The sequence below is a fragment of the Pelodiscus sinensis genome, chromosome 9, assembly GCF_052426305.1.
Source record: "Pelodiscus sinensis isolate ZL-2025 chromosome 9, ASM5242630v1, whole genome shotgun sequence".
NCBI classification, from domain to species: domain Eukaryota; kingdom Metazoa; phylum Chordata; order Testudines; family Trionychidae; genus Pelodiscus; species Pelodiscus sinensis.
Window position 1 is genome coordinate 211,380 of NC_143060.1, and position 13,687 is coordinate 225,066.

The window sequence follows — 13,687 nt, forward strand, 5'->3', positions numbered from 1 at the left end:
CCCCCAGCTTAGTGTCATCTGCAAACTTGCTGAGGGTGCAATCCATCCCCCCATCCAGGTCATTAATAAAGATATTGAACAAAACCAGTCCTAGAACCAAACTTTGGGGCACTCCGCTAGAAACCGACCGCCATCCTGACATCGAGCCGTTGATCACTACCCATTGGGCCCGGCCTTCTAGCCAGCTTTCTAGCCATCTTACTGTCCATTTATCCAATCCACATTCCCTTAACTTGCTGGCAAGAATATTGTGGGAGACCGTATCAAAAGCCTTGCTAAAGTCAAGGTATATCACACATCCACCGACTTTCCCATGTCCACCGAGCCAGTTACCTCATCATAGAAGCTAATCAAATAAGTCAGGCACAACTTGCCCTTTGTGAATCCATGCTGACTATTCCTAATCACTTTCCTCTCCTCCAAGTGCCTCAAAATGGATTCCTTAAGGATCCCTTCCATGATTTTTCCAGGAACCGAGGTAAGACTGACCCGCCTATAATTCCCTGGATCACCCTTTCTTCCCTTTTTTGAAGATGGGCACTACATTCGTCTTTTTCCAATCATCCGGGATCTCTCCCGATCTCCATGACTTTTCAAAGATAATGGTCAAAGCCTCCTCAATGACATTTGCCAACTCCTCAGATGCATTAAGTCCGGACCCATGGATTTGTGTATGTTTAGCTTTTCTAAATAGTTCCTAACCTGTTCTTTACTCACCAAGGGCTGTCCATCTTCATCCCATCTTGCGTCACTTAGCGCATTAGTCAGGGAGCCTACTTTGTCCATGAATACCTAAGTTACCTCCTTCATCCATTAGGGGCCGCACACCCTCTCTGATCACCTTCTTCTTGTTAACATTCCTGTAGAAACCTTTCTTGTTATCCTTCACATCCTTAGCCAGTCAGAATTCCATTTGCGCTTTCACCTTCCTGATAACCCCTTAGCATTCTCGAGCTATACATTTAAACCCCATTCCTGGTCATTTGTCCAAGTTTCCACTTTTTGTAAGCTTTCTTTTTGTGCTTAAGTTCACCAAGGATTTCCCCTGTAAGCCAATCCGGTCTCGTACCATGTTTGCCTTTCTTGCTACGCATCGGGATGGTTTCTTTCTGTGCCTTCAATAAGGCTTCTTTAAAATACTGCCAGCTGTCCTGGACTCCTTTCCCCTTCATGTTAGCATCCCAGGGGATTCTGCCCATCAGGTCTCTGACGGAGTCAAAATCTGCTTTTCTGAAGTCCAAGGTGTGTATTTTACTACTCTCTTTTCTTCTTTTGGTCAAGATCCTGAAATCTACCATCTCATGATCACTGCTTCCCAGGTTGTCACCCACCTCTACTTCCCCTGTTAGTTCCTCCCTGTTTGTGAGCAGAAGGTCAAGCTGCGCACAGCCCCTGGTTGGATCCTTCAGCACTTGTACCAAGAAGTTATCCCCAACATTCTCCAAAAACTTGTGAATTGCCTGTGTACTGCCGTATTGGTTTCCCAACAGATGTCAGGGTGATTGAAGTCCCTCACGAGAACCAGGGCCTGCAATCTGGAAGGTTCTTTCAGTTGTCCGAAGAAAGCCTCATCTACCTCATCCACCCGATTCTGTGGCCTGTAGTAGACACCAACCACAACATCACTGCTGTTGTTTGCACCTCTAAACTTAACCCATAGACTCTCAACAGGTTTTTCTCCCTCTTCATACTGGAGTTCAGAGCAATCATAGTGCTCTCTTACATATAGTGCAACTTCTCCTCCTTTTCTCCCCTGCCTGTTGTTCCTGAACAGTCTGTACCCTTCCATGATAGCGCTCCAGTCATGCAAGTCATCCCACCAAGTCTCTGTTATCCCAGTTAAATCATATTTCTTGGACTGGGCCATGGCCTCCAGTTCTTCCTGTTTGTTGCCCAGGCTTCTCGCATTAGTGTACAAATACTTCAGATAACCGGTTGATCGCCCTATCTTCTCCATTCGAATCAGGGTCCTCCTTTCTTGCTCATTCCTTCCTGTATTCTTTCCTGGTATCCGACTTTCCCACTCCCCTCAGGGTTTTGGTCACCATCCCCCAACGAACCTAGTTTAAAGCCCTCCTCACTAGGTTTGCAAACCTATCCGCGAAGATGCTCCTTCCTCTCTTGGTTAGGTGGATCCCATCTCTTCCTAACAATCCTTGTGTCTGGAACAGAGTCCCATGGTTGAAGAAACCAAAGCCCTCTCTGCGACACCACCTGCACAACCATGCATTTACTTCCTCAATTTGACGATCCCTGCCCAGACCTTTCCCTTCAAAAGGGAGGATGGATGAGAACACCACTTGCGCTCCGAATTCTTGGGTCCTTTTTCCCAGCGCTACATAATCTGCAGTAACCCGCTCAGGGTCATTCTTGGCCGTATCGTTAGTTCCCCCGTGGAGAAGCAGGAAGGGGTAGCGATCTGAAGGTTTGATCAGTTTGGTAAGCCTCTCAGTCACATCCTGAATTTGAGCTCCCGGTAAGCAGCACACCTCTCAAGATTTCAAGTCCAGATGGCAGATGGAAGGCTCAGTCCCTCTTAGGAGGGAGTCCACAACCATCACCACCCGTCGTCTTCTTTTGGGCGGGGGGTCGTGGAACCCCCATCCCTAGGACTACGCATCCCATCCCTTCCAGTAGATGGTGTTCCTTGCGGTTTCTTCCTTGTGAGGTCCCTTCCAACGCATTCACCACCACAGAGCCTGTTTGTCCCTGTTCTCTATAGTAGTGTTTCTCACCCTTTTAGGGTGTGGGGCTCTGAGGCTTCAGCCCTCCTCTAGATGCAAGGTTCTGAACTTCAGCCCCACTTTGGACTTAGGGCTTCAGCCCCCATGCTGCTTTCAAAGCTAGAGGCTTGCCTTCAGTCCCTCCACTGACCATGAAGCTGTGACTTCAGACCCCCTGACTCTGATGCCTCTCTCCACACCTAGCGGTATGGAATTAACATGTTAAAAATGAATGCCTTAATTTAGTTTTCAGTCATTCACAGGCATTAATTGTGATTGATTGACAGTCCTACTAACTAGGGGTGATACTTGCTCTGTTTAATAAATTAGTTAATTTTAGATGTAAGATGTGTTAAATTTTGTATTATATATCTCCAGGACATTTAAAGTAGTTTTATTAAACTAATTAGAAAAAAAAAGTAAAACCAGCCTTTGGTCATTTTCAGCTGAATATTGATTTCCATTCAAATAGAGCTTGACGTAAGTCACAAGTAAAAAAAATTAATAATCTTCTAGTAAATACAAAAAGGCATCATTTACCATTTCTAACATAATATCAGTAAAAATAATCTGTATAAACCTTTACAACTGCTTAAATTTTGACAGAGAAAGATATAGGGTATTATCCTGGTTAGCAAAAAGAAGTACCAAGTTTAGTGTAAGAGTATATTTCGTTGCAGAGCAACATAGTTTTATCAGTCAATGAGAATCAACTAAAAAGTACAAAATCAATACATGATTCAAATTGATTTAATTCCGTTTCCTGTTTGCTGATTTAAATAACGATAAAAAATTATGATTTAAATTGTTCTGCCTTAGATCTATCCACTGTCATATATAACTACAACAGATCAATAGGCAACCTCTGTGGAGCAGATTACGCCACATCTACTTACTACGAGGTTCTGGGTTTGCTTCTGAGTCACCTGGTGTTGGCCATTTTCCGAAATAAGATACTGAGGTAGAGGAGCCATGTATGTTTCTGTGTATTGACCTTAGTGGAGAACAGATGAATCTGTTATCAGTTAATCAGTTAATCAACTATACTATTACGTTCCTAAATGGAATATGTAGGATATGGAAGTACAACAATTTATTGGCAAAATATTATGCAGGAACATAATTGTGTAAAAAAATCTTTTCTCTTTTTTCTGCTTTCCAGGTGAGCTTCAATCCCCAGGATAACACCCAGGTTTGTATAACTGGAAATGGCATTTTTAAGCTTTTCAGATACACTGAGGGGACTTTGAAACAGACCAACTTTCAGAGAGGAGAACCTCAAAACTACTTGTCGCATGCCTGGCTCTCCGAGGACAGGGTAATGGTTGGCACTGACACAGGCAAACTCTTTCTTTTTGAGTCAGGAGATCAGCGCTGGGAAACAAGTATAGAATGTAAAGAACCTCCCAGTGAAGTGGTAAAGGACAAGGTGCCACATGAATCTGAGAGGTAAATCTTGGTGATTACTGATAGTCAATCTCATGAGTAAAGATTCTTCACATCCTAGACTAGGTCCCTCGGGTGTTAATAGGGAAGGAATGGATGAGGCTTTTCCGTATTGCCTGTAACAGAGTGCATATTCACTGCCATGGCACCTCCTGCTGGTCACTCAAGGAATTAGCTCTTCAGCCCTGGAGCGCCCCCTTCTGGCCAGTGCCATGCCTGCTGTTACTTTCATTCTTCACCACTTTGTATTAGGACCCACATCCTTCCCATACAGCAGCATCCTCTTCTGTGGGAACTGCCCTGCTGCAGTGCCCCCACACTCGAGCCCTGCTTCCCAGGGACCCCCCCCAAACCCTTACTCCTATCATGCCCTAGTGACCCTAATGCCAGTCATCATCCAGTCCTTTACCTCAGGGGCAAACTGCTACCTGAAATGGCCACTCATCATTGGCAAGGGGATGTGGACCAGCTGCCTTCTCCTGCCCTGGCTACTCCCTGCAGCCCTGTTACCCTCAGGCCTTGCCTCAGGCCCTGCAACATGGGAATTTGCCTGGCCAGAGCTTCCCAGCTCTGCCTGCCTTTTCCCAGCCCTGCTCTGTCTCAGGAAGCCTCTAGCTTCCCTGTCAGACAAGTCCTTCCTGCTTCCCAGCTGGAGCTGAGTGAGTGAGTGTCTCTGCCCTTTCAGGAGCCCTTATTTATACAGTCCCAGCTGGGCCCTAATTTACTGTATTTACCACAGCTGCTTGCTCCACAGCCCCAGCCCTTTCCCAGGGCTGAATAAGAACATAAGAATGGCCGTACTGGGTCAGACCAAAGGTCCATCTAGCCCAGTAGCCTGTCTGCCGACAGTGGCCAGCACCAGGTGCCCCAGAGAGGGTGGACCGAAGACAATGATCAAGAGATTTGTCTCCTGCCATCCTTCTCCAGCCTCTGACAAACAGGCCAGGGACACCATTTCTATCCCCTGGCTAATAGCCTTTTATGGACCTAACCTCCAGGAAATTATCTAGCTTCTCTTTAAACTCTGTTATACTCCTAGCCTTCACAGCCTCCTCTGGCAAGGAGTTCCACAGGTTGACTACACGCTGTGTGAAGAAGAACTTTCTTTTATTAGTTTTAAACCTGCTACCCATTAATTTCATTTGGTGTCCTCTAGTTCTTCTATTTAGGGAACTAATAAATAACTTTTCTTTATCCGCCCTCTCCACACCACTTATGATTTTATATACCTTTAACCCTTCTTTAGTCAGTGGGGGACAGATGCCCCGTCACATGCCCTAATTGTGACTATATTAGGTTTCTCTGGTTGCTGCTGATTTTAATAACTTTCTTCTTATTTTAGCCTCTTTGAATTTCCTACTACCGGTTCTCCTGATCTCTCCAGTGAGATGCTCAGTGAAGCTGTTGGCCAACAGCAGGCTACCTTGCCTCAAGTCTCTGCCATTGCTGCCTATTCCAAAGGTTTTGCATGCTCAGCTGGGCCTGGAGTTGTTCTATTGTTTGAGAAGACCGAAGAGAGGGAAGGTTACAGGGAGAACCGAGAAATCCGGGTAAGTGAGAGACTGAATGGGGCAGAAAGGGCTTAGCCAAATACTTAAAAGGTTGCAGTTCTTAGACATTAGCCATTTAAATTTAAGAGCACATTTGTTTTACATTTGTTCCAGGTATTAGTACTAATAAATAATTCTATAGTGATGTTTATCTTTCAGTCACTTGACAGACATTAATCATAGTCCCATAACTGTTTGTTCAGCATTTATAGTAGGGGAAAAGACTTGCCCAAGGTCACAGAGAGAATTTAGTGACAAAGTCATTTTAAGAATATAAGAATGGTGATACTGGGTCAGACCAAAGGTCCATCTAGCCCAGTATCCTGTCGTCTGATAGTGGCCAATGCTCCTCTAATGACACCTCAATCTGGACAATTCCTTAGATTTGTCATTCTCAGGTTTGGGAATCTCCCTAACATCCTCATTCATGAAGACTGAAGCAAAGAATTCTTTTAGTTATTCCACAATGACCTCATTGTCTTTGAGTGTTCCATTAGCATCTTGATCATCCGAGGGCCCCACTGGTGGTTTGGCAGGCTTCCTGCTTTTGATGTACTTAAAAACATTTTCCTTTCTGTTTTCCTCACTATCATTTGACTTCTACTTTTTAAAAGATGTCTTTTTATCTGTCATTGCTTCTTTTACTCGGTTTTTGTTTTTTTACTGTGTTTTTTAATTTGGGGTATACATTATATGTTATATTATATATATTTTTGATGTTTTTAAGTTTCTACAGCCTCTCTAATCTACCTTAGTATTTCATAGTCATTATCGCTATCCTGGTCAGGTGGTCGGAAATATATCCCTACTGCATATTCATATTATTAGAACATGGAATTACTATCCATAGAGATTCTGTGGAACATTTTTATATCTAGAACTGGAAGGGACCTCAAGAGTTCATTGAATCCAATCTCCTGCCCTCATGGTAGGACCAAGCATTGTCTAGATCATCCCTAACACGATGTTCTTCTTCGGGGATGTCCCCGCGGGTGCTCCACTATGGGTGCTCTACTATGGGTGCTGGGCTTGCCCCGGCGCCGCAGACAGAAGCTTGTCATGAGCAGTGTTCGGCCGGACCACGCATGTGCCACGGGCTCACAGCTTTTGCGCTCTTTCTGTCGCGCGGTCCGGCCCCCCGCCAGTTCCTCTTCACCGCTTCAGGCTGCAGACGCTTGGAACTGCGCTCCTTACCTCACAGAACTAGACTGCTTCTAGTTCTCCTTTGTATATAAAATCCCCCTTTTCCTCCCTCTCCCTTCTCTTTCTCCAAAAACAAACAAACAAATAAACAAACAAACAAACAAAAAGTAAAGAGAGGAAGGACAAAGAAAGAACTATCGGGAGTAAAAAACAGAAACCGCTCTTACCTCCCGCCTCTCAGCTGTTCTCCTGTCAACTCCACTGTATATAGTTGAGTTCACCTAAAAAAAAAAAAAAGAGAGACTGTAAAGATAAAAGGAACAAAGATAGCAGGGCAGAGTCCTTACCATGCTATCAGCTTTCGACAACTACCTACTGTTTAAAAAGAAAAGAAAAGAAGCGGCAGGCTGCCGGCAAAATGTCAGGGACCGGGTTTAAAAAATGTGGCTCCTGCCGGGAGGCAATGCCAGCCTCCAACGGCCATGCAGAGTGTATCTGTTGCCTGGGGGAGTCTCACATCCCCCAAAAGTGTAACCATTGTTCAAGGCTCACCTCCAGGGCCAGGAAAGATAGGAAGAGGCATCTTCACATGCTCCTCTTCCACACAGCCCTGCAACCGCAGCAAGCTGACTCTAATCAGCAGCTATACAAACACCGGGCTTCTTCCCCCACTACGGGACTTCAGAAGAAACCAAGTCTGTCCCCAGCAAGATCCTTGCCAGCTGCCTTTAATGGCAGGGAGAACCAGGCAGAGACACCTGGGATGTCTGGCATTGTAAAGACACATCCCCCTGCCTCGGTGGCTTCAAAACCTAAGCGGCCACGGGAGCCTTCCCAAACACCAGTTCCCCAGGCGGCATCAGTTCAGCCGCTTCTTCTTACTCCGGCGCCGAGCGCTGAGCCGGCGCCGAGAGCAGTCTCGGACCCGACCACGGCACCGGCCCTGACACCGGCCCCGGCACCACCTGAGTCACCGCGTGGTGACGGATTACACGGCGCCGACCCGTTCCACTGCCGGTGCGGTGCCGATCGCTCCTGCCCTTCCGCACCATGAGCAGAGCAATTCAGCAGCTAGCGCTTCAGCGCATGCCACAACTCAACCACCCCGGAGCCCTGCTGCTCTCCATTCTCCACGCCGCCGCAGCTGCTCCCGCTCTTGCTTCCTCTCCCCGGCACGTCCTCTCCTCTGCCGGCACTCCGATCCCCACGCCGGTCTTCTCACCGGTACGGGTCTCCTCGTGCCTCTTCAAGACTGCCTTCCCTGTTTCTGGCTGCTGCATCTCCTCATCGCAGGCACCACTACAGACATCTCTTTGCCTCTCCTGCCTCCTCCAGGGCATCACACCTCTGTTCCTGTTCGCCCTGCTCCCCGTACCATTATCGGTATTGCAGCCGCTCTAGCTTCCATGATGACTGTTCACCGCGGCATGGCACATACCATCGTGACGACCGCGACTCTCGACATTCTCATAGCAAGTATTCTTGCTGACCACGATCTACCTTTGACTACGCTTCACGCAGGCGCTCTCCAACCCCGGCTCCCCTTACTCCTCCGCACCATGCATGATCACCATCTCACCATTCATCAGAGCCGGAACATACTCCCTTCGTGTACCATACCTTGGGGTCTTCCATCCCCGATTCATCTCCTCCGGAGGATGCAGTGATCCCCGGCGACAGCTCTCCACCAGAAGACCTCCGTCAGTTCCAAGAATTATTTAAGCGAGTAGCTATCACACAAGAGATTCCGCTGCAAGAGCTCAAAGATAAGCAACACAAGCTTTTCAGGAATCTCCAACCGCGGCATAGCTCACGCCTGGCCATCCCTCTGGACGAAGGCATCCTGGAACTGGCTGACGAAGTGTGGCATGCTCCAGCGTCGGCTCTCCCCACCAACAAAAGAGCCGACAAGAAATGTTTCGTGCCACCAAAGGGCATGGAATTCCTCTTTGCCCATCCACAGGCTAACTCCTTAGTAGTCGACGCAGCTCAACAGAGGTCTAGAGCCCCTCATCTCAAACACCAGGGGCTCCGATAGAGACGTAAAGAGACTTGCCCTCCTGGGCAGGAAGGTATACACTTCAGCGACTTTACTCCTCAGAATCACCAATTACTCAGCGCATCTCTCCAATCATACCTTTGATACGTTTTCACGCCTCACTCCCCTCATGGATCATCTCCCTGATTCAAAAAAATCGATCCTGAGATCAGTGATCCAAGAGGGATACACATCAGCGAGAACGTCCCTTCAAATAGCCATGGACGTCGCCGATACTGCTGCTCGCTCCGCTGCTACTGCCATTGTTATGCTCAGAGCTTCTTTCCTTCAAGCGGCAGGAGTTCCAAAGGATCTACAGACCAAAGTCGAGGACTTACCCTTCAACAAGGGGAAGCTCTTTTCAGAGACCACGGACTCAATCTTACACTCCTCTAAAGACTCTCGAACAACCTTGCGAACTCTGGGGATGTATACACCCCCCTTTAAGAGACGTCGGTACTCACCATATCAGCGCAGATATGATTACTCCTACATTAGACACCAGTGGCAACAACAGCACCAACAACAGAGGCCTTTTGACAACCAACGCTCTCGCCAGAGGCCTCAACGACGCCGAAACCCAACCGGCAGAACGAACATGCCTCCCAACAGCAAGCAACAGGTTTGATGCGTTGGTCGAGGGCGAGCAGACAGTCACAGGCAGCACTGCGAATCGTCCAACCCAGCTATTCCACCACCGTCTAAGACCCTTTCTACATCAATGGGCAAAAATCACCACGGACAAATGGGTCCTCGAGATTGTTCAGTTTGGCTATCCTATCCCCTTCATAGCCATACCACCAACCACCCCTCCCATCCCGTCCCTCTTCAGGAACCCCTCTCACGAGACCTTCCTCCGACTAGAGGTCGACCGCCTTTTCTCTCTGGGTGCTATATAGCCAGTTCCAAAGGACTTCAGGAACAGAGGCTTTTACTCACACTATTTCCTCACCCAGAAAAGATCCGGAGGCTGGTGCCCTATCCTAGACCTCCGTCGTCTGAACAAATATCTCAGGAAACAATGATTCAGAATGACGACACTAGCTGCCATAATCCCTATTTTAAATCCACAGGACTGGTTTGATGCCCTCGACTTCCAGGACGCCTATTTCCACGTCCCTATCCACCCTGCTCACAGGAGGTTCTTGCGCTTCGTTGTGGCGGAGGACCATTTTCAATACAAGGTCCTCCCCTTCGGACTATCCTCAGCCCCCAGGGTGTTTTCAAAGGTCCTATCCGTGGTCACGGCCTTTCTCCGACGCCAAGGGGTACTCATCTTCCCTTGTCTGGACGATTGCCTGCTCAAAGGCCCTTCGGCACATGAGGTCTCCCACATGGTTCACCTCACGAGACAGGTCTTTCGATCGCTCGGACTCCTCCTCAACAAGCGGAAGTCTGTATTGCATCCCACTCAGGACATCGAGTTCATTGGAGCCCTCCTGGACTCACTTGCCGGCAGAGCGTTCCTACCCTCGCAGAGGTTTCAAGCCATCCAAGACCTCATTTGCACCATCACTGTGAGCCCTACCGTACCACTCATCACATGCCTCAGACTCATGGGCCACATGGCCCCCACAACGTACGTGGTGAAATACGCCAGACTACATCTGTGTGCCCTTCAGTACTGGCTGACCCTCGTATACCACCACACCAGATACGATCTCCACAGGCCGGTAACACCGCCACCTGGGGTTCTTCAATCACTCCTATGGTGGACCAGCCACACAAACCTGCTGTCAGGCGTACCATTCTATCCGCAGGAGCCTCTCCACCAAATCACAACTGATGCCTCCCTACTAGGTTGGGGGGCCCACATGGGCTCCCTTTCAGTACAAGGCCAATGGTCCCCACAAGAAGCAAGGCTACACATAAACCTCCTAGAGCTACGTGCTATTTTCAATGCATGCAAATCCTTCCTCACCTACATTCGGAACACCACGCTGACGATATTTACGGACAACATCACAGCCATGTACTACGTAAACCGCCAGGGCGGCGCTCGCTCCCGTTCGCAATGCACGGAAGCCATCTGCTTTTGGAACTGGTGCATTCGCCACGGGGTAACTCCTATGGCATCTTACTTACCTGGCACCACAAATGTGACGGCAGATTTCCTGAGCAGACATTTCCATACAAAACACAAATGGGAAATGCACAACGGCATATTACGCGACATCTTCCAACGTTGGGGTACTCCCCGAGTGGACCTCTTCGCAACTCCCGCCAACACAAAATGCCGCAAGTTCTGCACCAGAGCGGGCCTGGGCCGCGCATCTCTGGGGGATGCCTTCCTTGTGACTTGGCACGGACCCCTCCTTTATGCATTTCCCCCCATGCCTCTCATTCCCAAAGTCCTTCAGAAGCTGGAGGCGGACAAGGCTACGCTAATCCTCATAGCCCCGGATTGGCCTCGCCAGCACTAGTTTCCCTTCCTGCACTGACTCTCTGTGCAGACACTGATCCACCTTCCGCCTCTCCACGACCTCCTCACACAGGACCGAGGACGCCTGAAACACCCCCAGATACAAATGCTGAACCTAACAGCATGGTTCCTAACTGGCTGACTCCATTTGAATCTCTCTGCTCCGTCCCAGTCCAACATGTCCTAGTACACAGTAGACGACAAACCACGAGGAAAACTTACCTTCACAAATGGCGCAGATACTCCTCCTGGTGTACCTCGAACCACCACGATCCGACACGTCCGTCGATTGCCTCTGCACTGGACTATGCACTGCACCTAAAGAACAAGGGTCTCGCGTTAGCCTCCATCAGGGTGCACCTCGCAGCAATATCAGCATTCACATCACCTATAGATGGCGTTTCTATCTTCACCCATCCTACGACTAAAAGATTTCTCAAGGGCCTTATCAACATGGACCCACCGCGCAACCCAGTTCCACCTGTGTGGAGCCTGGACGTAGTACTCGACGCCGTAATGAGCCTCTGGCGACCGTATCCTTACAATTCCTCACTCTGAAAACGGTTTTCCTGCTCGCCATAACATCTGCATGCAGGGTTAGCGAGCTTTCCGCCATGATGGCCACCCCACCATATACGATTTTCCGTAAGGATGGAGTAGTTTTGAGATTACATCCAAGGTTCATACCCAAGTTTGTCTCCCACTTCCATGTTAACGAACCAGTCATCTTGCCAACCTTTTTCCCGAAGCCCCATGCCTCACCGCGAGAGGCGCCCTACACTCCTTGGACATCCGCAGGGCCTTAGCATTCTACATAGATCGCACTAAATCTTTCAGACTTACGGACCATTTCTTTGTCTCCCTGGCACACAGGTCAAAGGGTCAACGCCTATCTTCCCAAAGAATATCCAATCTCGTAACCTCATGCATAGTGCAATCGTATGCAACGAAAGGTTTACCCCCTCTGTCTCAACCACTAGAGCCATGGCCACATCTACAGCGTTTCACAGAGGGGTATCTTTGAAGGACATTTGCAGAACGGCGACTTGGTCCTCTCATGAGACTTTCGCTAAGCACTATTCTATTTCTCTACTCTCTCACTCAGATGGGGCAGTGGCGACTGCGTACTCTCCACGGCGGATAAATAGGGACTCCTTGCCCTCCTTCCGTTTTGGCGACTACTGCTATGCAGTTACCCATAGTGGAGCACCCACGGGGACATCCCCAAAGAAGAAAGCGAAGTTACTCACCTCCGGTGCAGTAACTGTTGTTCTTTGAGGTGGTGTCCCCGCGGGTGCTCCACTACCCGCCCTCCTCCCCGCTTCGGAGTCCTCTCTCTCTCTGCTCTTGTCTCTTACAGACTCTGAGGTGGTTTCGAGGAACTGGCAGGGGGCCGGACTGCGCGACAGAAAGAGTGAAAAAGCCACGAGCCCGCGGCACATGCGTGGTCCGGCAGAACTCTGCTCATGACAAACTTCCGTCTGCCTAACCTGCTCTTATATATGATGGAGAATCCACAACCCTCCTAGGCAGTTTATTCCAGTGTTTAACCACCCTGACAGGCAGGAAGATTCTCCAACCTAAACCTCCCTTGCTGCAATTTAAGCCCATTACCTCTTGTCCTATCCTCAGAGGCCAAGGAGAACAATTTTTCTCCCTCCTCCTTGTAACATCCTTTTAGATACTTGAAAACCGCTATCATGTCCCCTCTCAGTCTTTTTTTCTAAACTAAACAAGCCCAAATCTTTCAGTCTTCCCTCATAGTTCGTGTTTTCTAGGCCTGTAATCATATTTGTTGCTCTTCTCTGGACCTTCTTCAGTTTTTCCACATCTTTCTTGAAATGTGGTGCTCCAGCTGAGGCCTAATCAGTGCAGAGTAGAGTGGAAGAATTACTTCTCATGTCTTGCTCCAACACTCTTGTTAATGCACCCCAGAATCATGTTTGCTTTCTTTTCAGCAGTGTCACACTGTTGACTCATGTTTAGTTTGTGGCCCACTATTATCCCTAGATCCTTTTCTGCAGTATTCCTTCCTAGACAGTCACTTCGCATTCTAGATGTGTGGAACTGATTGTTCATTCCTGAGTGGAGTACAAAGGAGTTGCAACCCTTCCCAGCCTGGTATAATCTGCAAACTTACTAATCGTACTCTTTATGCCATCATCTACATTATGGATGAAGATATTGAACAGATCTAGTTCCAAAACTAGAATGTTCAAGGAGCTGATTGGGGAAGTATCTGAGGCTTCAGCTATCATCTTTGAAAAATCATGGAAGACAGGAGATATTCCAGAATCCTGGAAAAGAGCAAATCTAGTGTCCATCTATAAAAAGAGAAATAAGAACAACTCAGGAAATTACAGAC

The 13,687-nt window shown here is 48.3% G+C and overlaps 2 protein-coding genes and 1 long non-coding RNA gene across 4 annotated transcripts in view; 2 read left to right on the plus strand and 1 right to left on the minus strand.

Annotated features, from left to right (window-relative positions):
* The window catches only part of CFAP57 (cilia and flagella associated protein 57), a 170,986-nt gene that overhangs the window by 31,262 nt on the left and 126,037 nt on the right, over positions 1 to 13,687 (plus strand). The window contains exons 3-4 of one of the 2 annotated variants that reach the window (XM_075914597.2): positions 3,886 to 4,172; positions 5,512 to 5,719. In XM_075914597.2, the coding sequence (XP_075770712.2) occupies positions 3,886 to 4,172; positions 5,512 to 5,719 (495 nt within the window). The remainder of the gene's footprint in view (positions 1 to 3,885; positions 4,173 to 5,511; positions 5,720 to 13,687) is intronic. The other variant, XM_075914599.2, reaches the window with a different exon arrangement.
* The window catches only part of LOC142823517 (uncharacterized), a 28,299-nt gene that overhangs the window by 7,371 nt on the left and 7,241 nt on the right, over positions 1 to 13,687 (minus strand). The window contains exons 2-4 of the long non-coding RNA XR_016350227.1: positions 11,545 to 11,640; positions 7,090 to 7,143; positions 3,620 to 3,717 (exon numbers count right to left, since the gene is read on the minus strand). This is a non-coding gene — a long non-coding RNA (uncharacterized LOC142823517). The remainder of the gene's footprint in view (positions 1 to 3,619; positions 3,718 to 7,089; positions 7,144 to 11,544; positions 11,641 to 13,687) is intronic.
* Positions 8,430 to 9,528, plus strand: LOC149523886 (uncharacterized; the record flags this gene model as incomplete). The annotated part of the gene is given in 2 exon segments (XM_089780354.1): positions 8,430 to 8,894; positions 8,896 to 9,528. Coding segments are annotated over 2 exon segments (1,098 nt in total), but the record flags the coding sequence as incomplete, so codon positions are not given.